The 26,055-nt window shown below is 43.1% G+C and overlaps 1 protein-coding gene across 1 annotated transcript in view; it reads right to left on the reverse strand.

Moving 5' to 3' along the window:
* The window catches only part of Reep3 (receptor accessory protein 3), a 77,015-nt gene that overhangs the window by 39,412 nt on the left and 11,548 nt on the right, over nt 1–26,055 (reverse strand). The window contains exon 2 of the mRNA XM_038344056.1: nt 6,905–6,977. Within this exon, the coding sequence (XP_038199984.1) occupies nt 6,905–6,977 (73 nt within the window). The remainder of the gene's footprint in view (nt 1–6,904; nt 6,978–26,055) is intronic.

Genomic DNA, 26,055 nt, shown 5'->3' on the forward strand with positions numbered 1-26,055 from the left:
GGTTGTGACCCACAGGTTGAGGACCACTGTCAAAGAATAATACAACAGCAACAACTTAGTCACCAGGCCAATTTGAAAATCTGGGTCAAGATGTTAGAATACACACATTTAATTCTCATCCCTCTGAAAAATTTTATTAAGAAAAAAGGGAACCATTTATTTATTTGTGTGTGTGTGTGTGTGTGTGTACACCTGTCTGTACATGCAAGTCTGCATGTGGAAGGCTGAGAACTGGCGGGAGCTGGAACTCCCCTCCCACGATGTGGGTCCTAGAAAGAGAATTCAGGTTGTCAGGCATGGCAGTGAGGGCCTTTACACGCTGAGCCTTCCTGTCACCTCCAGTGGACTAAAAGTAAGAACTCAGAGTAGATTAGACTGGGTCTGGTGGGACATGTCTTTTGTTCTTGCTACTCAGGAAACTGAGGCAGGAGGATCAGAGTCAGAGCTAGGAGACCATGCCTCTCCTTCTCTGCCAAAAGGATGCAACAGAATGTAAACAGATAAGCACGTGACTGATACAACTAATTTTCTCTTAAAAAAGAAAAAAAAATCTGCCTTACTCAGTAGGCTAGTCTTTAAACTTTCAATACTCAAACCTTTGAATTAATGAAATATCAAATTCCGAGCTTTGTGCACACGAGGAAAGCATTCTACCACTATGCTGCATCCTTTCCCTCAAATGAACCTCTGGGTGACTCTGGGCACCCAGCGCACCTGAGTGGGTCAGTGGGACTGGTCTGTGCCTGCTTCACCAGGCAGCGCGCCGGGAATGCAGTGAAGGAGCTCTTGAGTAGGCCTTCCCCTTTAATCTCCAGCCAAAGCTACGAGGCAACTTCAGCTGTCACTGAGCTTCAAGAACTCTCGAGCTGGCCCTTCGCCTTTCTTCATTTCTATCACCTAAGCATTCAGCTAAAAAATGAGGTCACTATCAACAACTCCATAGAACTTTAGAGTTGTTTCTGGGCCTTTTAATGAGTCATCTCCCACAGGAGTGTCCCTCCTTTGTTCCTGTCCACAATAAATCTCAGGACCAAATATCTGATTTTAACTGTCAAGTATTGTTTAGCCTGTCTTTTCATTGCCGCTCTCTCCAACATTCTACGAATAAGAACACTGGCTTCCTAGAAAAGCTACAGCAATTACACACAATTTGGATGTAAACAGTCTTATTTTCAAGTCTTAAGATGTATGAGCCTGGAAAAACTTTGCAAAAACCATATTAAATCTCCGGTACGCTTGCATTTCAATTACTGCAAGACTGTGAGTGTCTAAGTAGGCCATATCAGCCACACCATACAGGAAATTATATCCCAGGAAAGCTCTGCTTTAAAAATAGGCAAAGGAAGACAGGAACGCTGCCAAAATCCACAGCGCTCTCCATTTGTTTTGATTTGCACACGGCATCTGTTTTATCAGGTGCAACCTGCCACTTGCAGGCTTTGGGGGAATGGCAGCGGTTAGGGTGGGAAAAGTAAGTGAGCCTAAAATGTTTGCTTTTAGAAAATGCGTTTGAAGTAGATATCAGCAGAATTTAGGTCAGGACTAAATATCACAAAGACACTGGGACTGGGGATAAGTGTTGAGAAGGAACAGGCTTGCACATGCCCTAACCCAGCAGCACCCAAACCGAGGAACCAGATCGGTCCACCTAGGAACACACAAGCTCTTGCAAGCACAATTTAGCATTTTGCAGGCACCGAGAAGCCAGCTTTTCTGTCACACAAGTTCATTTATTCAAAAGTTCTGACGAATTACTGCGTACTAGCTACTGTTCTAGGTAGAGAACAGTACAAAACCTTCCCTGAGGCGCTTATTCCAGTTGGAGACAGACATTAAGGGATACAGCACCAGGTCGCATAAACAGGTTTTGAGGTTATAACAGAGAAATGTAAATAAGGTTAACACTACCAGGAAACGTCCACACAAAGAGAAAAGTGAATTGGACAGGATTCCTTCCCAGTTTAAACAGATAGCTATGTTTGGTAAAATTCAGGTAAACACAAGAACACTGTATCAAGTCCCCTACATCCCCAAAAGGAAATACTTAAAGGACTGTTATGACTTTTAAAAAAATTTACAGGACTTATTATTACGACGACTGCTACTATTATTATTGTTGTTGTTGCTGCTGCTGCTGTTTTCTCAAGATAGGTTTTCTCTGTAGTTCTGGAACTTACTTTGTAGACCAGGCTGGCCTTGAACTCAGAGATCTACCTGCCTCTGCCTCCCGAGTGCTGGGATTAAAGATGTGCGCCACCACTGCCCGGTTCTCTATTAAATTATTTTTTAATCTCTCAGTTCACAATTGATTTGGGAGCTCAGGGGTCCTACCTCACTGTCCTTGCTTTAAAAACAGCCAAATCGCTGTGGCCACCAAAGTGTAATCAATCACAAGGATATTCAGTGAGAGCAGCCTCAATGTTTCTGTGAAGCTAGAATATCACCTATGTTTTAAAACAAAATTAAACCAATTTATTTACATGATTTTATGTGTATGAATGTTTTATCTGTATGTATGCGCACCATATGTGCCTGATACTCTGGGAGTTCACAGGAAGGTACTGATCCTCTGGAACTGGAATTAGGGATGTGAAATGCCAGACGGCTGTGGGAACAGAACTGAGGTCATTTTCAAGGGCAAGTGCTTTAAACCACTGAGCCATCTCCCTAGCCCCACTGCCTGTGTTGCAACAGGAGCACTGTAGGGGCTGGGTGTGGTGTGCACGTCTTTAATCCTAGCACTTGGGAGTCAGAGGCAGGTGGATCTCTATGAGTTTGAGGCCAGTTAGGTATACACAGAAAGATCCAGGACAGCCAGAACTATACAGAGACTGTCTCAAAAACAACAAAACAATAACAATAACAACAAGCACAACAACAATAAAATAAAGGGAACATTGTGGAACTGAATGAACGGAATACTAGCAACCGAAATGCTTTGATGTGGTACCAATGCTGCAGCACAAGGGTCCTCCCAGGTGAACTGACAGTAAGAATGAGTAGGGACATTACTGGGGTTGACAGAATCCTGCATCCTTTCCTTGGAATAGGTCCATGTTTTAATTCTGAGAAAGTATGTTAGGTTACATGATAAAGAGAAAACAACGGGGCAGACAGAATTCAGGCCAAACTTCAGACAACCTTGAGGGGTGGGCCCAGTCATTCATAAAAGACCTTACAAGAGGAAGGAGGAGGCAGAAGGCCAACAGCCCAGTGCTGGCAGCATCCAAAGATCTCAGCCCTGAGCTGTTGGCTGTAAAGACACAGGGACTGAGCCTGAAGCCAAGGAATGTGGGCAGCTTCCAACTCTGAATGATGCGGATCTTCCATCAGATCAGAGTCTCCAGAGGGAACACAGCCAGGTGGACACGTTTTAAATTTCTGAACTCCAGGGATGTTTGAGAATAAACATTTTGCAACTTTATATCTAGAACAGTGTGGTAATTGGGAGGAGCAGAAAGCAGGCTTGGTAAGAAGCAAAGGTACTCTGAAATACGTGGGGAATAATGAACTGCACATGCATCGCTCTAAGGAGCACACACAACACCTCATACTTGGTTTCTCAGAGCCTTGCTGTTAGGTAAGTGGGTGACGGGGAGGTCTACAGTCTCCTTAAATTCCCTCCCTCCTGGGTCAGTGCCTGCTCAGTTTTGATTTTAGCACTCCGTGCATTTTCAAAGTAGACTTGATTACAAAACGATCAATGATTAAACCTGACCCAATCCACCTTTCTATTTCCCTAGCTTCTCTTCAATTATTCATTACTGTGGCCTTCCCAAAAAAGTGGTTAGAAAAACTCTTTGTTATTGTTGTTGTTATAGAAGCATAGCAAAACTATAAACAAATAGTTTGGCAGTGGTGGCGCACACCTTTAATCCCAGCACTCGGGAGGCAGAGGCAGGCAGATCTCTAAGTTTGAGGACAGCCTAGTCTACTGAGCGAGTTCTAGGACATCCACAGCTATCTATCTATCTATCTATCTATCTATCTATCTATCTATCTATCTATCTATCTATCTATCTAGGATAGGCTGTCCTGTCTACCATCTATCTATCTATCTATCTATCTATCTATCTATCTATCTATCTATCTATCTATCTATCTATCTATCTGGGATAGGCTGTCCTGTCTACCATCTATCTATCTATCTATCTATCTATCTATCTATCTATCTATCTATCTATCTATCTATCTATCTATCTGGGACAGGCTATCTTCTGTGTATGTATCTACTGTCTGTCTGTCTGTCTGTCTGTCTATCTACCTACTCCCCTGTCTACTTGTCAATCTATCAATCTGGACAGGGCATCTATCTGTCTACCTACCTATCTATCTTCCATTTGGGACAGTATCTCTTCATTCTGTAGCTCAGGCTAACCTCAAGTCCTCAGTGATCCTCCCGCCTCATCCTCCCAAGTGCTAAGACTGCAAGCATGTCTATACTTGGCCCTGGATTGCTTTAGAGGTGACATGAATGCCCAGCTGAAAGGCCTACCGTCCAGTTCTTCAACTGCACAGTCACTAGAGTAAGAAAAAGAGTCCACTGAATAGACACTGCAAATGGGGTTTTGCACTTATTAAACTCTGGTTGGCAGTATACTCCATGGCTCGTATTTTCATGCCATTTTAGAGATTATGGGTCATGCATATCTTTTACCATTGGAAAGAGAATTCCAAGCAAAGAATCTCACAGTAGAGCAGTGTTGTCTAGGGAACTGTGCAAGGCTGTGGTATGCTTGGCTAAAAGCATTAAGTTGACGTTATTTCATGAAAATTGGTAGCATTTCATGTCTATGGAAACAAATAATAACTCTGGTGGTGTATTTCCCATGTCTCTGATGGGTTCAACATCTTTGTTTTACTAGTGGCTCATTTTTATTTTAGTTTTACAAAAGTAACGGTAAATGACTTCTACGTGAAACAAAGCAAAATCGCTCTACCCTCAGCACCACAAACACACAAAACAAATATAACCAAGCAGGTTATTCACCGCAGGCAGCTTGAGAGGCAATGTAAATGAAAAGCAAGTGTTGTTTTAAAAACTAACATACGCCAGCACTATAACACAGTACTTGAAATATTTATTACAGTATATATTGAAATATGTCCCTTCAAGCCATGTATAGAATGAATTTAAATTAGTATGACTTAATATGCTTCCATGTCTTAAGACTACTTTCCCAATCCTAGATCCAAGAGATCTGTATCATAAAAGGATTTAAAATATCCAGAGTGCACCCAAGTAACTTCTCCACCTCTCATAAATGTATTTCACCATTATAACTGGGATGTGTGGGTCTATGCATACATACACTTCATTACAAAAATTGGCCTTGTATGAAAGAGAAAAATGACTATAAAAGTTCAATAGGTTAATTGCCAAAGTTCCAGCCAGTGCTCTATGCAAACTTAAATACCTGGAAACAGACTCTCAAGAATCAAGATTGGATTTCTATCTTTGTGATCGCTTGAAGAGTTACATGACAGGCCTGCCAACCAAGGTCCCTTACAAAGAACCACAGTTATACACCTCCAAGAGCCCAAAACAGGCACTTAAGCAGATGCTCATTCGGGCGTGTTTGTGCCAGCATTATTCCTAACAGCCAAAAGACAGAAGCAGAACAATTGAAATGTCTGTCAGCGGATGAGCAGATAAACAACCCATTGTTTGGGTTACCAGTACAATAGAGCATTGTTCCGGCCATCAAGAGGAACGAAGCACTGAAACATGTGAAAACAGGGATGAACCTGAAACACATTAAGGCAGGCAAAAGCAGCCAAACACAAAAGGTCACTTATGGCAGGATTCTGTTTATGGGACTGTCTCCAGCAGGAAGGCGTGGGGGAGGACCGCTGCCTAATGAGCCTGGTTTCTCTTTAGATGGAGAGAGCTGGCAGGAGATGGATGGTATCTGCCGTCTGCACAGCACTATGCAAGTACTAAATGCAACTGGATGGCCGGGATGGCTCATTGGAAAATGGGCGTTATGGCTCCCGAGTGTCACTCAAAAAAAAAAAAAAAAAAAAAAGGAGCCCCATTTATTGGTGTGAGTTATCGCAGTACTGTCTGCTAACTTCTTTTCCTTAACTGCCCAGGGTATACTATTGTTATTCTCTGGAAATGTACTCCAACAAAATAGGAAGCTACGCCAGGGCTCACAGGTAAGGGCAAGTGACAAGTGGGAGGACCTGAGTTCAGAGCCCCCAAACAACACAAAATGCTGGGCACTATGGTACATGCTTGTAACCCTGGGATGGGGGAGACTGGGATGGATGGAGATCCTGGGCTCTTTGGCTCCCTAGCTTGATTGAACCAGTTAGCTTCAAGTTCCCAGAGACATCCTGTCCCTAAAATAAAAAGGGAATACATTCTACATACCTCTGGCCTCCATAGGCACGGGCACTAAGGTGTGCCCCCATGCGCGCGCACGCACACACGCACATGTGCGCGCAAAGCAAAAATAACCACAACAAAAACAAAACGTTGTAAGGTTTGCTTCGAGCCTGCCATTGTTTTCAATCAAAAGTGAGAAGAGGCCCAGAAAGAGGAGGTTTTGTGCGGTAAGACATATTCTCAGCGTATCTGTAAAATCACAAGACTAGAAAACGACAGCCTGTCCTCAAAAGCTGCAAAGAAACAAGCAGGCACACAGACCTTGGCCCATGGCGACTCAGATTGTCAGGTGCAGCCCATCACTCCCTCACGTGCCAGCGCTCAGTCACGCTATCTGAGGCTCCAGTGACAGCTGTTTTCAAAGTTAGCTTTTAAACATGATTATTTTCATAACAACACTCCTATCACCTTTTGGTCCCAAACATCCATCCAGCTCTCTAAAACGGCAGCAGTTCCCCAAGGTTTGTGTACTGCTGCCATGCTAAAGGAGAATTACGGAAATGTACTTACATATTCCTTGACATTTTTCGTCTTCACAGCTTTGTAGGAGTAGTATGCCGGATAGAGCATTCCAAACACCAGCCTGGAAGGAGAGGGGTGGATTAATTCAACACGGAAGGCTTCTAACAGTTCTAGACTTAACTCAGGAAACACGTGACGATGGTGAATTAATGTGTCTATAAGCAGTGATATTTCATTTCCATTTTAATAAATAAAGCTTGCCTGAAGATCAGAATGCAAAGCAGCCACACTATTCAGCCATACAGGCCAGGCAGTGGTGGCGCACACCTCTAATCCCAGCAGCCACACTAGTTAGCCATAGAGGCCGGGTGTTGGTGGTGCACGCCTTTAATTCTAGCCCTAGAGAGGATTATAAGGTGGGATGAGACAGGAACTCACCCTCTTTTCAGTGTGAAGATTTCACAGAGGTAAGAGCTCTCTAGTGGTTGGCTGCTTTGCTTTTCTGATCTTCAGGTTGAATCCCATTATCTGTCTCTGGGTTTTTATTAGTTGTGCTACACTATGAAGTCACACAGAAACCAAACCTACTTTGAGAAACAAATTCCAAACATATTCTTACATAAAAAAGAGCATATTAATACGTTAGATAGCAGCTTTATGGCAATGAAAACTTTTGTCTTTTGAAAAACACAACCAACCAACCAAACAAACAAAACAAAAACCAAAACACCTCCAAACTTTTAAGGTATCCTTTTCTCATTACCAAACAAGGTTTTACTTTTCTTTTCCTGAAGACTACAAAATAAAAAATAATAGGAAATCAAAAATAAACACTGTCCCAACCCTCCCAGTTGTAGACAACCCCAAATAAATTTTAAAAATTATTATACAAAGATTCTATTCTTCCATTAGATAGCAAACTCAACACACACACACACACACACACACACACACACACACACACACACACACACACACACAAATATATTGTGGTTAAAAAAAAAAACCTCGAAGTGTCACTCTCCAAATCACCATCCTGAGCAGCACTGACTTTCACACACGTTACAGATGTGAAGTGGTACTCAATATTGCTATGATATACATTACAATAACTCTGAGCATGGGGAGAGGGATGGATCTGAGAGGATTCAAGAGGCAGAAGTGTGAGGGTGACAGGATCAAAATACATTATATACATGTATAGGAAATTCTCAAATACATATTAAATACAACTCTAAGCATTTATAAAATTACTTTAAATCACCAATAGGACTTGAATGCATATTCATTCATTCACTGTTTTTCAAGACAGGGTTTCTCTGTATAACAGTTCTGGATGTCCTGGAACTCACTCTATAGACCAGGCTGGCCTTGAACTCACAGAGAGCCCCCTGCCTCTGCCTCCCAAGTGCTAGGATTAAAAGCATGAGTCACTACCACCTGGCTTTGAATACATTTATTAATACCAGCAAACATATAAAGGACAGGAAGACACGTCACAACAGAACAGGGCTTACAGTTAATTTTTGTGTTTTAGATAGAACGTATGTCCTCAAATGTCACTCGACAGTACTATTCCCAAGGTTACAGATTCCCACAATATTTATACACTTTGATTTCTCTCTGAGCATTTGCTATTGCCGATAATAACACTTTGGGAAACAGTTCTCTGAAATTACCCTTCCTGAAGTAGCTTTCACCTACTTCAGTATCCCTCCAGAGAGATTGCTTCATTTTACGTTCCTACATATTCAAGTCATGCTTGATTAAAAATAGGCCATAAAAAAATAAGAAAATAATAATAACAGTAAATGATTTTTTTTTTTTTTTTTTTTTTTTGGTTTTTCGAGACAGGGTTTCCCTGTAGTTTCTAGAGCCTGTCCTGGAACTAGCTCTTGTAGACCAGGCTGGCCTCGAACAGTAAATGATTTTTTTCAAGTGTTTACTAGCATTCATTTTTTTCTCTTTACCTGAGATAGGGTTTTTCTTTGTAGCCTTGGCTGTCCTGGAACTAGCTCTGTGGGTCAGACTGGCCTTGAATTCAGAGATCCCACCAGTGTGCCACCATTGCCTCAAATTATCTGTATTGTTTTAAACGGTTGTTTTATCTTACTTTGTAAGTTTTTCAGAAAAGTTAGAAAGTGTATAAATAATTCCTATATATCCCACACACAGTTCCCCATCATTATCTTACATCAGGAACATATACCTCAGCCCAGGCTTCCTCTGGACGCCGTCTGCTCTGGCACCCAGCCGTACAACACAGGGCACTCACATGTCCTTACAGTTTTCTTTGGCAAGTACATTTCATACTTTCCTTGATCTTAAGGTCACTGTGACAACTTTGAGTATTGGTTAAGTGTTTGTAGGATATTTCTCTATCCAAGTTTGATGTTCTTTTCATGATTAGCCAGAGATATGGGTTATGTGGAAGAGACCACTGAAGCCAGGTACAATTGTTATCATATTATATCAAGGGTGCATATTAATCAACAGAAATCATTAGTGTGTGTGTGTGTGTTAACCTTGGTCAGTAGGTTGTTCTGCTGGATTTTGTTAACTGTGAAATTTTATTTTGTTTTGTTTCTTAAGATGGAGGTCTTGGCTGGGTGGCGGCGGCGCATGCCTTTAATCCCAGCAGCACTTAGGAGGCAGAGGCAGGTGGATTTCTTAGTTTGAGGCCATTCTGGTCTACAGAGCAAGTTACAACCAGGGTAACATGTAGTGGCATTTCATTTGTATTTTAATAAATAAAGCTTACCTGAAGATCCGAAAAGTAGAACAGCCACACTAGCCGGCCTTACAGACCAGGCAGCAATGACACACACCTTTAATCCTAGTAGCCACACTAGTTTGCCATAGTAACCAGGCAGTAGTGGTGCAGGCCTTTAATCTCAGAACTAGAGAGGATTATTAAACAGGAGAAGACAGCTCTCAAACTCAGTCTCATTCTGAGATTCCTGGAGGCAGAATTGCCATTTCAGACTGAGGTAGAGGTAACAGCCAGTGGCTGGCTGTTTTGCTTTTCTGACCTTTAGGTTGAACTCCAATTTCTGTCTCTGAGTTTTTAAGTAATTGTGCTTCTGTAACACAGAGAAACCCTGTCTTAAAAAATAAATAAACAAACAAGCAAATGGAGGTCTTGCTATGTGGCCCAGGCTGACACAGCAAGCAACTGAGCTTGCAATCTTGAGCCTCTGCCTCTAACTCCCAAGGGCTGGCATTGGACGAGTGCTATCACGCCTGGCTGACACAGATGGCTACTGTTCTTTATTCTTAAAGACTTATTTTATATTTAAGCGTGTGCATGTGTGTGTAGGTGTAGAGGAGTGAAAGTGTCCACTCAAGTCAGGAAAAGACACCAGGCACTGGGCACTCTAGAGCTGGAGTGGCAGAAATTGTGAGCTACCTGACACGGGGGGGGGGGGGGGGGGGGCGGTGCTGGGAATTTGGGCCCTCTGCAAGAGCACAACAATGTTGCGCCGTCTCTCCAGCCTGCCTTCTTTTTCTCTTGTGATGCTGTGGATTGAACCAGAGGCCTTTTGCAAATGTCCCGTCATTGAGCTATAGTCCTGGTGGATGGATCTTTCTTTCACTGAGTAAATATTTACATCTCTATTTTTAGCTCCCTCGCAGCTTTTATATGTATTTATTTTGAGCCGGGTGCTTTCCTGGTGGTTTCCTTAGGCCTTGGTTTGTGGCTTTATGTCCCCAGGTCGGAAGAGAAATGGCAAGTTCTCTCCTGTTGGGGATTTTTTTTCTTCAGCAACTGGAAGCCACACCCCTGAGAATTTCTGCCTCACCCAGCAACAGAGCCCCGTGATTGTCACCTACTAGTAGTACAGACCTCGTCTGTGTTTCTGGGACTTTTAGCTGCGCCAGAGCCCAGGGCTTTTAGTTTAGCAACAAACCTACAAAGTAGACTCTAAAACAACTACCAAAATGTAAAACAGAGCTCGAATCCCAGGGGGCCACGTGCTAATAATCCTCACTGTTCACACGAGGCACACACCTGCAAATGACCAGCACAGCTATCTTCTCCATAGTCACATAGACACGTTTCACCCATGTTGTATTTCTCTGTAGATAGCGCACACTCTCACGGTATTATCTTCCTCATTGCCACATAATTCAGTTATCACCAAACTGGAGCTCAATGCGGCAGTCTTGTGTCTCTCCCTATGGGGCTGTCACCTCCTGCCCCTAGACCTTACATACAATGCACTCCCAGGCCTGTGGGCTCTTCCCTGGTGAGAGCAGATGCATCTATTTTTCCTGCTTTATTTTCAAGCTCATACTCAGGGCCAGAAAGGCAGCTTCGTAAAGTAAAGGCACTTGTCACCAAGCCTGAATTCAACCCCAGAACCTACAGTACAAAGAAAGACATGACTTTAACAAGTGTTCTCTTACCTCCACACTCTCTGTGACTGACACACACACACACACACACACACACACACACACACACAGAGAGAGAGAGAGAGAGAGAGAGAGAGAGAGAGAGAGAGAGAGAGAGAGAGAGAGACATGGATACACATACAGACACACACAAAACAACAAAAAAAATCTCATGGCCAGTGTCCATGCCATCCAGCCGACACTCGGACCAGTCCCAGTACACTCCTGTGGGCTGGCAGGTTAGTTTCTAATGGACCTGCTGCGCCGCTGTGCTCAAGGATGTCATTAGCTGGCTGACCCCTTGCTGATCAGCCTCTGTGGGGACTCTTCAAAATATAATTTGGAAATCACTGCCTCGTACAAACCATCTGTTCCACTGTGGACCCTCACTATGCCTCTTAAGCTTCTATGGGTCCCGAGCACAGCTTCCAGCCTGGGGTTCATCCTTCTCTAACTTTGTCTTCCCAGCTTTCTCTTTCTGTCTTGTTCTTGCTTAATTACGTCACGCAATTCCCCCAAGCTCTCATCTTCTTATATGGAACATCTGAAGCACGGTCATTCTGAATTTTACAGAAATCTTAGTCTGCCTTAGTCATCCTGTATTTGGTATGATAATTTTAGATGGCTTAATGTATTATTTAGTATATAATTTATTTCCAATACAGATATTTTTCTTGAATATAGTAAAATTTGATTCTTCGCATACAGGTGCTTTGCCCTTATTTAATTTTGTTTGTTTGAGACAGAGTCTCCTTATGTAAACCAGGTTGTCCTTTAAGCCAGATATCCTCTTCTCTGTGAGTGTTGGGATTAAAGGTAACTGATTTGTCCTTATTTTTAAATTTCTACATTGAACAGGAAAAAAAATCAAACAAAGAGATGATCCCTAACACTTCTGCTCATTGCTTCTCATTTGCAACTTGGGAAAAAAGAGGAAGTGTCTTTTTATAAGTAGTGGGGTGGGCTTTAGGGACTGAGTCTTTATTAACCCGGCAAGTTATTACTGTCCAATGTGAACACTGACCTATTAGTCACATTAGCGATGCTTTCTAGGGATTGATTTTGAGGGAGGTGTTGCCCTTTAGTGGGGTCTACTGTGAATGTTTGTAACCGGGAGGTCGGGCAGGGAGCCAAGGCGGGCACAGTTATAAAACGGAACAGCGTGTTTTAGGAGACCACCTACAAGATCCACTTAAGCTTTATAAAGGGAATATTTACTCCAGATAAAATCCACCTAGAAATCTGAATTGTTTTGAAAGTTATATGGGGAGAAAGAAATAGTTACTCATTCCTCTTCATCTTATTTCCACCCAAAGAGAGAGAACTTGGTCAAAAAAATTCAGGATAGTCTACACTTCTAGTAAAGCAAAGCGGCTCCTTGAATTGTATGAATTGAAAAACGGACATGGGTAGATACTTCTCTCTCTCTGAGCACCCATATATTTAACTTACCAGGAATATATGAGAATACACATTGAATTGAAAGAACTGTTATTCCTAGCTATCCATGGTGGTTTACACTTGTATTCCTAGCATTTGGGAAACTGAGGCAGGAGGATTACTGAAAGTTTGAGGTCAGTCTGGGCTATCAGTCTCAAAAAAAAAAAAAAAAACACCAAACAAACCACCACCACCACCACCACCAAACAAAAACCAAAAACCACACACACATATAACAACAAAACAACCAAACCAGCCAAACAAACAGGTATGAAAATAATTTTTAGATCAATGTTATGTATATGCGTGTTTTGCCTGTGTGTATGTATGTGCACCATGTGTATGTCAGATGCCCTGAGAGCTCAGAAGAGGATGTTAGATTCTCTTGTGGGTGCAGTCAAGACTTGGTTGTGAGCTGCCATGTGGGTGCTGGGAATTGAACCCAGGTCCTCTGCAAGAGCAACAAGGGCTCTTAACTGCCAAACCAACTTTCCAGTCCCCAAAGAAGTAGCTTTTAAAGCAAGATAAACAGGGTCTGGAGAGATGGTTCAGTGTTTATGAGCATTGGTTGCTCTTGCAAGAGGACCCAGGTTTAGTTCCCAGCAGCCACATGCCTCCAGTTCTAAATCTGACACGTTCTCTGGCCTCCATGGGCACCAGGCATGCAAGTGATATATATCAGGCAGGAAAGTACTCATACATATTAAATAAAACAAATCTGAAATAATTTGAAGAATAGGATATATATATATATATATATGGATTAAATAGTCATGCAATCATGTCTAAAAAGAGACCAATAAATATCACATAAGAGTTACCTTCATCATTACATTTCCATAAAATCTTCATATTACAAATTACTACTCTAACACTATAAAAAATCTGAGCCACAGACTGTTAAAACATATATAAAAATAGTTAATCTAATAAGCCTACATATTTTCAATGTATATTTCTTGGCAAATTCTTATTTCACTCCTTTCAGAATCAAACAAACACATGGTTTCTTATTAAAGGACCACACTAAACAAAAACGGAAACCTCACTGAGACTAGAAATGAACTAAAACAGGAGAAGTAATGCCAAATAAATGAAATCAACTAGAGTATCAAAAATCAGGAGGATGGAAGACAGAAGCACCAGGTTTGTCTGGTGGAGTTGATACAATCAGCATCCCATGCTTAGAAGGCAACACAAAGTGCAGCATCCTACACCACTATCAAAGAGGAAATAGCCTCCCAGAGATGCGATTTGCCCTGAGCCCAAGTGGGCTGGAGCAGGGATAAATAACTGCAGGGGTTCCTCCTCCAATAGACAGGCTGGAGCAGGCATGGACAACCTATGGTGGCTCTTCCTCCAGCCCCATTCCTGTGGTAAAGACAGGCCACTAGTCATTCACCACATTCAGTTCTGTGGTGTCGCCATGGCTTCTCAGCCTCACACCTAGCTTCTGAAGCTATAGAGAGCTGCCGTGACCCTTACTGCTTTGTTCTAAAATCTTTATTCCTCCAGGAAGGGTCATCCTAACATAGGATCAAGTTTGCTCACCAGGTTATACCCTAGGTTACTTAGCCCCTTTGGGAAAAAAGTTATTACAATTTTAATTTTTTTTGAAGCATAGAAATGGCTGTGCACTGGAGAGACAATGTCAAGGGCAGGTGCACTATGCTTGTACCCTTACATGTGAAATTTCATGTGTGAGGTTTACTTAGGGAATCAGTACTATAATACAGTGCTTAGTGCTTCTCTGTCTCTGTCTCTCTCTGTCTCTCTCTCTCTCTGTCTCTCTCTCTGTCTCTCTCTCTCTCTCTCTCTCTCTCTCTGTCTCTCTCATAATGTTCTTAGCTGGGCAGTGGTGGCACACGTCTTTAATCCCAGCACTCAGGGAGGCAGAGGCAGGCGGATCTCTGTGAGTTCAAGGACAGACAGGGAAACAGAGAAACCCTGTCTCGAAAAACAAAAACAAAACAAAAAAAGGAAAAGGAAAACAATATTCTTATTTCTATCTAATAAGATCACATCATGCCTTTCTTTTTCACAGATTGCCAGGAAACTAAGAATCAAATCTGCGGTGGTGACCCACTGTACTGGCATATTTGTATTTTTATTTACAAAATTCCTTTGATTTGCTATTCTCTTCTGAATCCTCATATTTTTATTCAACATATCCACTTGGCAAAAAGATTACTCAAATTGTCTGAAAGAGCACAGAGGAGAGCAATGCAGTTATAATGTGGCAGCCAGTGTGGTGAGGCACGGAAACGCTTTCAGGTGCTCAGTAGCAGAGGAAACAGACCAGAAGTAAAGTCCTTCCCTCACACTGCAGATGGGTGTAGTGGTCCGACTGTAATCTCAGCAGAGGATTCCTAGGGTTTAATGGCCAGCCTTCCCAGCCTTCTTTGCAAATTCCAAACCAATGAGAAACCCTGTTTTAACAAACAAAACCACAACTACCAACACGACCAGGACCACCACGACCACCACCATGACGACTACAACCACCGCCGCCACAGAGACTTTGGGCCTCCACACACACCACGCACCCTTCCCTTCTGGCGCACGCGCGCATACACAAGCAAACAGAACACAGTTTCCATAATGGAACCATGAGTATATAACCTCAGCTTAACCACACGAGCATCACCGAAGAGCCTCCTTATAAACCATCGGATGTACTGCTGCTATACACTTAACACAGATGAGTAATTTAGGTAGAATTAGGTGGGCTGGAGAGGTGGCTCAATGGTGAAGAGCACTAACTGTTTTCCCGAGGACCTGGGTTTAGTTCCCAGCATCCACATGGTGGCTCTCGATTGTAAATCCAGCTCTAGGGGATCCAATGTCCTCTTCTGACCTCCGTGGGTACCAACCACATCTGCAGGAAAACCACTCATTTATATAAAAATGAATAGGATAGTTAAAATGGAAAACAAAAGTCATTTTGAGCATGTAGACAGTGTCTTGGATGGTCTTTTGTTTATCATGGTGGAAGGAGCCCTGGAAATCACTTTGTAAAGCAGGCTGGCACCATGACACCTGTGTGCTCCCTGCCCCCCCCCCCCCACTTACTTAAGAACTCTTACTAATCTACTTTACAAAGGTAGCTTTCAGATATTTTTCTCTCCCAGGGAAAATCTTTTCGTAGAGCCCCTCCCCCAATCACCCCTCCCTCTCTCCCTCCCTCCCTCCCTCCCTCCCTCCCCCCCCCCCCCCTCTCTCTCTCTCTCTCACACACACACACACACACACACACACAGAGCCCACTTTCTGAAGACCCACTGAACTGGGAATGCAAGACCCTTAGAAACAGAGCTGAGCACCTGAACTTCTGCATGCCGCATCTTCGACAGCTGCGTGCTCACTCTCATTTTGGATTAAAACTGATCATGTGGAAATAATTGGGTGTCAGCATGAGTTAAGTCCTAACTGGATTTACTATTAATTTTTTTTTGGGGGGGGGAAGAGAGAATCATGTAACATAACCAAAGCTGTCTTGAACTCACGACCTTTCTGCTCCAGATTTCCTAGTGCTGGAACTACAAGGGTATGATTACACTCCGAGTTTAACCCAGTGGTTCTCAACCTGTGGGTCGGGACCCCTTTGGCAACCTCCAACCTCCAAAAATATTTAAGTTTTGATTCATAACTAGCAAGATTACAGTTATGAAGTAGCAACTAAAATAACTTTATGGCCGGGGTCACCACAGCATGAGGAACTGTATTAAAGGGTTGCACATTAGGGAGGTTGAGAACCACGGAGTTAACTAGGTGTAAAAGTTTTCTTTTGAGATTTTTTTTTTTAATGTGTCCTGGGGTTTTGCCTGAATGCTGTTTATGGACCGTGTATGTGCAGTGCCCCTGCAGGCTAGGAGATGCATCAGTTGCCATATTCTGACCATGGCTTGAAGGAAGCCTGAAAGGAATTTGTTATCTTGACTTTTGTAAAACTTGATTCTTGACTTAAGAGATTGTAATGAAGTGAGTTACACGGTTAAGCCAAAATAGCAGTTTGCAAACTTTTTTTTGTGGGTTTTTTTTTTTTTTTTTTTTTTGCTTGTTTTTCGAGACAGGGTTTCTCTGTGGCTTTGGAGCCTGTCCTGGAGCTAGCTCTGTAGACCAGGCTGGTCTTGAACTCACAGAGATCCGCCTGCCTCTGCCTCCCGAGTGCTGGGATTAAAGGCGTACACCACCATCGCCCGGCAGTTTGCAAACTTTTAGGCAGGGTCTCAGTACCCCTCAGATTCACTCAGGGGTCAAGGATGACCCTTAAGACTGTAATCTTCCCGCTTGCTGTATAACAGCTCCCAAGTGCTGGAATTACAGGTATTTGCCACTGTGATTTTATGTGGTGCTGAGGCTGGACCAGGGCTCTGTGTGCACTAGGTAAACACTCTGCTAGTTGAGCCACACTCTCGGTCCACAACTTATCAATCTTTTAAAACAATCAATTTATGCTTTTCTAAGAAAAACAGCCAGTTCAAGGTCAAGTGATACACAGTGTGTTTGTTACAGCCCAGTGACGAACTTTGACCCCTGCCAAATCAATGTGTGACTTCTATCCTTAAAGAGGTTTGCTGATAAAAAAATCTCCACTACAAGAGTTTCTACTAAGAGGCTATAACCCAAAAGAAAAATGGCAAAGGAGAGAAGTAGAGCCTGTGCAGAAAACATCCCCTAAATCCTGACTTCTAGAATGAAAGGCTCAGGTTTAAAACTGTCAGGGACAGAAAGAGACAGCACCATTCCTCGGGGAGCCTTCCTGCACATTATCCAAGCTGCGAAGCTTGGAATTTTCATGTTGCCAGAGCTAAACTCTAATTTTATGCAGAGCTTCAGATTTCTACTCTAAAAGGAAAGAGAAAGCTAGAGGGAAAAAAAAAAAAAAACCACACACAGCACATCACTTCTCACCTCCCCCACTGCCCACTCCCTCCCCACACCTCTCGCTTCCCTAGCTGTGCTGTGCTCTCACTCCTTCCTGTAGGTCTACTGTTCGCAAGGGTCTACCATGCAGTAAACCCCAGCCCGAGGAAAATGCTTCTAAGAACACTGAGGACTTGGTAGTGTAGCTTAAAGGGTAGAGAGCTTGTTAGCATGGATGAAGCCCTGGGTTCAATCTCCAGCACAGCATAAACCGGTATTGACGGGAACCAGTACACACCCACAAACCTAGGACTGGAAGAGGCAGGAGAGTCAGAAGTTCAAGGTCATCCTTAGCTTATTTATTAAGTTTTACACCAGCCTGAGGTACCCACAAGAGACCTTGTCTCAAAGGAAAAAAAAAAGGTAGGTAATATAAATGTTATTGTGTTATTTCTACAAATGATAGAAGCAAGGTTCAGGGAGACTAAAGATTAAAAGAATGAATGACTCACTTGGGGCTGGTGAGATGGCTTAGTGGTTAAAAGCACTGGCTGTTCTTGGGGCCTGGGTTCAATTCCCAGCACCCACGTGACAGCTCACAACTGTCTGTTAATTCCAGTTCCAGGAGATGTGATACCTTCACATCAATTTGGATAAAATAAAGTCAAATAAGTTTAAAAAAAAAAGGATGACTCACTCAGCAAGGAAGAGTTGAGTCTGAAACATAATAAACACAAGACTTCAAGACCTTCGCTCTTCTATACCCCAAACAAAACCCAGACAAAAGTTTGTATTACTTCATACATTGTATAGCTCACCTTTCCCATATTAGCAGATGAAATCAATATCTGGAAGACGTATCTTGAGTCATCACAGCTGTGATCTGCTAATAGAAAACTGTCCTAAAGAGACCTGATACCCATTCTTAAAGTGGTATACCCACAGCGCCGAAAGGACGGACCTAAACTTTAGCCATTATACATCACAGTCCCTGATTCCCATCGAACCCATCAGGGAGTTGGACTCAAAGTGGTCACCATTACTCATCATCTGGCTGACTCCTGACTCCTGAGTAACGTCCCTCAGGAACTGCAGGCTTTATTTAGCTTCTTAAGCACGGGATCTGTAAAACCACACTTACCATTATCCTCCCTGATTTACAGAGAAGTTAAGAGTTGTAACCTAAGATTAAAAAAAAAAAAAGCAAAAAACAAAACACAGCTTCTGGTGAAGAAGAAGAAAAATCACATACAAACCAGTTCTGAAAATGTTGAGAAAATTTCCTTTCCTAAAATATACCCGACTATGCAAATAAAAAGGAGCCTAGCGAGGCAAGCCATATGCAGGGATCGTGGTTTGGCGAGCAGGAGCTCCAGCTTCCCCGAATGAAGTCAAGTCTAAACCTTCTGCCAACACTTCCCATAAAACACTCACTCCTACTGCCACCTAAGCTGTGGTCCCCTCCAGTCACCCCAGAAATCTCTGCAAGGGGTCTGCCAAGCTGAAGTGAACTTAGCGATTTGTTTTCTTTCATCATCATTATTATTATTGTTTTTTCTACTTTTGAGACAGGGTTTCTCTCTATGTAACAGCCCTGGCTGTCCTGGAACTCAGGCTGTAGACCTGACTGATCCTCCTGAGTGCTGCTGGGATTAAAGGCATGTGCCTGGCTAATTTTGTGTTTCTTAAACTACTCCCTTCATTCATTTGCTTAGCTCAGTCTAATGCCTACAGTGTGTCTCCCATGTGGTAACTTTCCCATGCCACTGTCTGCATGTTGAGAGCATCTCTCCTCTCAAACTCTTTCATTAATAATGTTGGAGGGCTTAGGAGCCTCATTTCGTAGGACAGACCATAGTACATGTTATCAAAATAAATAGCCAGACACAAGGATCAGACGCTGTGAAGGCATTTTAAAATGCTCTTGACATTTTCTTGAGCCAACCATCTAACAAAGGGATGCGTAAGCATCTCCTTTAGAACAGGAAAACTAGGGAGGCGGGTACATTCTTTTCTATCTTGGACAACTGAACAGAAAAAGACACGAACCGGCCGCAAGAACGAGCTTAGTCATTACAGAGATCAGCATGCTGGCTGCTTGGCCCCATCAAGTCCTCTCCTCTTGGGAAGCCCTGTTCATGTTAGGAGGAAAGTTTGTATGACACCACACCATGACCCTCTGAGGGGCAGTCTCCCCTATTCCTGGCCTTCCTGTAAGAACCCAAGAAAAGTAATTAAATGAATGATAAAAGCAAGCCAGAATTATTCTGTATGAGGGGTTGCTTCATGTTAATTCTCCAAGTATGAGATTTAGGCATTAATTTCACTTACTTAAAAAAATGATTTTTTTTTTTTTTTTTTTTTTTGCTGGGCAGTAGTGGCACAGGCCTTTAATTCCAGTACTTGGGAGGCAGAGGCAGGTTGATCTCTGTGAGTCTGACACCAGTCTAGCCATAGTAAATTCCAGGACAGCCAGGGCTATGCAGAGAGACCCTGTCTCACCTCCCCCCAGAAATATTTGTTTTTATTTGTATATCTGTCACAAGTAGGTACCATTGGAAGCCAAAAGTGGGTATCATAGAACTTATAGGCCACTCTAAACCACATGTGGTGCTTAGAATCCAACTGGGTTCTCTGGAAGAACAGCGAATGCTCTTAGCCAGTGAGCCATCCCTTTAGTCCCCCCCTCCCCCAATCTATGTATGTATATGTGTGTGTGTGTGTATCTGTCTGTCTGTCTGTCTATCAATCGGTACCAGAGATTAAGGCATGGAAGGCCAATACTCTACTACTGGGCTTTTTCCCCTGGCCTGTTATGCATTAATTTTAGATATTTTATTTTGTAAGTTTTATAACTTTTAATGTTTTGAGACATACTTAATAATCTCTGCCTTACCTAATGATACCCTGTGGTTGCAATCTCTTCAGAAGCACTGGCTTCTGGGATTTTTGTCTATTTTTTTTCTGTACTTAAATTATAATGACACCATTTTCTCCCAAACCCCTTAACCTCATCTACTCAACCTCTCTGAGCTAGCAGGTTTTCACCCTAGCCTCTGTCTATGAGTCTTATCATTGATAAACAGAATGATAGAGACTTAAATTTAAACCTACATATCATGGCCTCATGGTCATAGGACCGGGAGCCCTGCTAGGCCGTGGGGCCGTAGATGATAATTAAAATATCAGTAGATTTGTGTGGAGCCATTAAGCTGACAGAAAAACATCACTAGGCCATTTAAATATGTTATTAAAGACAATTTTTTTTAAACGATGGCTGGGGTGTAGTTCGGTGGGTAGAGAGCTTGTCTAGTTTGCACGAAGCCTGGGTTCTGTTTCTGGCATCACATAATTAGGGTATGGTAGTGTATGCATGGAATCCCAGAACTCACAGCACAGAGGAGGTAGAGACCGGATAATCATAAGTGTAAAGTCATCCTGGGCAACACAGGGAGTCTGGAGCTAGCCTGGGATACATGAGACCCTGACTCAAACAAACCAACGACACCAGCAAGATGTGGTGTGTTCTGCTCATTTTTGGTAAGGTCCACGAGCCGCGGCTCTGCCCTTGTTTTCAAGGCTGCTGGAGACGGGTCTTTAAGCAGAGCTCTGTGTTTACATTTTCAGCGGCTCTGTTCTAAAAGAGACATCCAGACGGGGTGAGTCAGTCTCTCACTTGGCACTTCCAGGGCTGGAGGCAGTTGAAAGCAGGTTCAGAGCTCCACACAGCTAATGCAAACGGAGGCATGCATCCCATAGACCACTGCTTGGACAGACAGAGCATCTAAGGCCTTCAAGTCTATAGTAAATAGAATAAAAAAAAAAAAAAAAAAAACAATTCCAAACCCAAAATTTTCATGCTCAAGAATGTATTTTTTTTTCTTTAAAATGCACAGCCAGTTATTTTTTTTTAAGGTCAACTTTGAACAATCGTCATTTCTACTTGGTTGTAAAGATTTAATAGTTCGAAATATGAACTCCAGAAGCTTTAATTCTTTCTCCAAATATATGAAGAGGGACTGAAATATGGTTTGGCATTACATAATGTTGCCACCTACTCCCGAAACAGAATTGAGCTCCTAGCAACAGCAGGGGGTCATCTCAGGAGAGTGCTGATTGCTCACTGGAGCATTCGAGACACAGATGCTTTCCTGAGCTTATCCTGCCCAACCCTGCGGAATACAGGCTGGGTAACCTGGGTCCCGGGCCACCCCATGAACATGATCCTCTGATGGCAAGATAACTGATAGTCAGGGTGGGTCTGTCATATCTCCATTACAAAAACTCCAAACAAACAATAAAGCCTTTGAAGAAAATAGGCATCCTTTACCCAGCATCTGTTTTCCCTCAGGGATATATTTTTAGATTTGTATTTATTATTGTTGTGTGCATGATACGTGTGAGTGGGTGCACAAGTGTCACAGCACACGTGGAAGTCAGATGGTGATTTTGGAGTCTGTGCTTGCCTTCCACCTTTACAAGGCTTTTTAGGTTGCCAGGCTTGCCCAGTAAGCCCCTCCCGCAGGCTGAGCCCTCTAGCTGGCCCCATTGGTCTGCCTTTCTATCTCCTTTTCTTTCTTTTTTAAATGTTTTTTCTAGACAGGGTTTCTCTGTAGCTTTGGAGTCTGTCCCTGAACTCACTCTGTAGACCAGGCTGCCCTCAAACTCACAGAGATCTACCCATCTGTCTCCTGAGTGCTGGGATTAAAGGTGTGCGCCACCACCGCCTGGCTGGTATTTCTTTTAAAATGGGAAGGGTCACTAATTTTCTTGGTGTTAGTTTTCTGAATCTATCTCCCACATTGCAACAAATTGAAGCATGACTTTTACTAAGCCACGCATGAAAGAGCCTACATGTTGGAAGCTTTTCTTTTTCCTTCCTTCTTTCCTCATTTTGGAGACATGGTCTCACTGTGCAGCCCCCACGTGCTGACGGGTCCTGGGAGCTGGGATTAAAGGTGTACATGTCCAGCTTCAGATGCTTTTCTTAAACTGAAACTCATGCTCAAGACTAGACTAGAGACCCAGGGTGCTTTGGCTCCCTTTGCAAAGACATGGAGAGGAGGAACACACTTCAGACAGCACTGCCATGTCTTAGAACGGCACATGCTTTCTGTGCTCCTCGGCTGTCTTCAAGCACATCCCTCGGATGTCAAACACCCTGTCCGCGGGTCTTTATGTGTTCTGAAAATGAGACATAGCTTGCTCTTTTTTTCAAGGTAGCAGTTTTTGTTAGGTTTTATTTTGTGCACCCGTAGAGGTTTGTCAGTGCACATGCATGGCGGTGGAGGTCAGAGGTCAACTGCAGGGATTTGTTCTCTCCTTCTATTACTTGGGTAACCGAGGACTGAACTCCAGTGGTTGGCTTGGCGGAAAGTACCTTGACTACTGACTGAGTCGTTGTTCCCCCCCCCTTTATATACTACAAATATTTTGTTCCATTCTGGTTTCTTTTCCACTCTCCATGGTGTTCTTTATCACTGACAGAGAAATACACAACTTCAGTCTACGTTAACTTATCATTATCAGCCCTTCCCTTAGAATGAATGCTGCTGGCCCTGTTTGAGCACCTTTCCCAGTCCTCTTAAAGACACTTTTCGATAACTAGACGCTTTACTGTTTTATTTTTGCAACCACACTGGAACTGGCTGTGTGTGGTCTGAGATGGAGGCTATGATCTGCGAGACAGGGATGTGTAATTAATATAGGGTATCATTATAAACCGCCATCTTTCCATAGTGCTCTCTACGCTGCACTGCCCCCATCCCCTTGTCTGCTCAGACGCAGCAGCTCTCATACTGGATTGCGTCCTCTCTCCCTGTGGCATAGCGCGGTCAAAAGTGCCGCTCTCCTACCGCTGTCACTCGCGTTTGTGCTGCCAGACTGTTTGGGTCGCCTTGACTCACACATCTCTTCATACTTAGATAAACCTTAGCACCTTTTCCTTGAAGCTGATGAATTCCCCATGTTATGACCTCATGCAGTTTACTTATTCTGAACATCCACAGCCAACCTGTCAAACTGTCCTCTCGCTTTCTAATTCTAAAGAATAAATCCCAAGTCTAAGCAACACTGCCACCCTGGCCCACAGCACCATTCCTCTTTACTAGTTTATTATAGATCCTAAATCAGGTGGTGGTGGCGGCGCACACCTTTAATCCCAGCACTTGGGAGGCAGAAGCAGGCGGATCTCTGTGAGTTCAAGACCACCCTGGGTTACCATAGATTGATCCAGTCTCAAAGAGAAACAGAGCCAGGCTGTGGTTGTTCAGACCTTTAATCCCAGTACTTGGGAGTCACATGCCTTTAATCCCAGCACTAGGGAGTTAGAGACAGGAAGGGACACACGGCTGGGCAAAGAGAGAAATATAAGGCGTGAGGAGATGGGAGCTCACTGGATTCGGCCACACACCGAGGCTTATTCTTAGGAATGCCTGGCCTTAGCTTGGTTTGTTTCTTGCCCACTTTTCTTAGATGATCCCTGACTACCGTTTTGCCTCTGCGCCTTTTCCTTCTCTTACTTCTGTGTATCTTACTTTCACTCTTACTCCGTGGCTGGCTGGGTGGCTGACTGGCCTCTGACTCCTCCTCTCCTTGTTCTCTTAATGCTTGCTCCTTCTTCCTTCTTTTTCTTTCTAATTATGCTCTCTGCCTGTCAGCCTGACCTATTCTTGCTCCTGCCTCCCTATTGGCCATTCAGCTCTTTATCAGACCATCACGTGTTTCAAAGTATCACAGCTTCACAGAGTTAAACAAATGCAGCATAAACAAAGCAACACACCTTAAAACAATACTCTACAACAATTCAGTCTGAGCATTCGTTGGGTCAGGATTGCCTCTCTGGTCTGAGGATGCCGTAGAGGAAAGAAGCGGCTGCTCTGCTTCTCTGATCTTTCAGCATTAACCCCTATATCTGACTCCAGGTTTTTATTTAATAAGACTAATTAGGACTGCGTTACAGTATGCTGAATACTACATAGTGACAGATGAAAGTCCTTTGCTGACCAGAAATCTGTTTTTTTTTTCCTTTCCAATGTGTGGAGGAGAACGAGGTAAGTTAAGTGGCCTTGGCTTCAGTGAATTAATCTCAACAAATACTTACACAAGGGAAGGGCACAACTCCCTAGAATCTCAACGTGTTAGGGTGTGTTCCTGTGGTTTTCGGACTGATGGTCATCTCTCCGTTTCTGATTCATCAGAGACTCTACATTTAAGTGTTTAACTTCTTCTAACTTTCTTTGCTTCATTAAGACAATTCCTTCCTTGCTGGTTTCTCACTAAAGATTTACCTTTTCCTGCTTCTCTTTTATTAGTTTCCATGACAACACATTGAACCACATTTTAAATACCATATAGCTTTTCTTAGACTCTAGGGGAAGGACATACAAGAGAAGTTGGACATAGTCCAGGAGTTTCTTTTAGGGCTGCACACACATACCAGCTACACAGAAATAGGATCTGGAAAATGAACACCCACTCCCAGTATCACTGGCTGAAACTAGCATCCTGACAAGCTATGTGTGTTCCTATCTGTCACTCAGAAAACTCACGACTCGTGAGTCTACTCTCCCCTACCAAGTATTTGAACCTTGTAAGAGTTATTTCTTTAAAGATTTATTATTATTATTTACGTTTTCATTTAGCACAAGTCTGTGTCTGTGTGTGGTGATGCTGTGGATCCTGGAAGAAGGTGTTGGGTCTCTTGGAGCTGGAGTTCCAGTCAGCTGTGAGTCACCATGTAGGTGCTGGGGATCAAACCTGGGTCTTCTGCAAGAGCAGCAAGTGCTCCTAAGCACGGAGCCATCCCTACAGCCTTGTAACTTACAGTTTTATATTGTGGCTACTTTAACAGGCAGAAATTGTTTTGATGAATTTGCCTACGGATACATGAGCATAAGGCTCCACACCCAGGCGTGTTACAGACGACCTCTTGGAGATGTGGCATAAATGATACTGCAGCAGGTGGGCATGCAGCCATGGCACACATATGAGGCCTTACTGCTTGCTAGACTTTGTTCTCGTTTGGCTGAAGATGTGATGCTCATTTCTAGGTTCCAATTCAGGAGATAATGAGAGAATGCTGAAGAAACTCCAGATATCCCATTTCCCACATTCTTGCTTCAAACACATTTGCAATTAATACTAAAAGGACAAGCTTTGTCTGAGAGGAGCTTACTTCTTTTAAAACATTTTTTATTACACTTGTGTGTGAGTGTCTGTGTGTATGGCGGTGACCAAACGTGTGCTTTCTCTCCTTCTACCATGTGGGTCCTGGAGATGGGGATGGAATTCAGGTCACCAGGCTTGGTGGCAAGCACCCTTACCTGCTGACTGAGTCACCTCGATGGCCAAGTAGGATTACTTCCATATAGACCACTGACTGCTTCTTCAGAGATCTTGAGGGCTCAGAGTGCTTGTTTTAATATCACTAAACAACCAAAACTAACACCATTTTACCATTTTTACTTCCTTGTTTTGAAACGGCAATGTTTGGC

This window comes from Arvicola amphibius, chromosome 9, assembly GCF_903992535.2.
Source record: "Arvicola amphibius chromosome 9, mArvAmp1.2, whole genome shotgun sequence".
Classification (NCBI taxonomy): Eukaryota; Metazoa; Chordata; class Mammalia; order Rodentia; family Cricetidae; genus Arvicola; species Arvicola amphibius.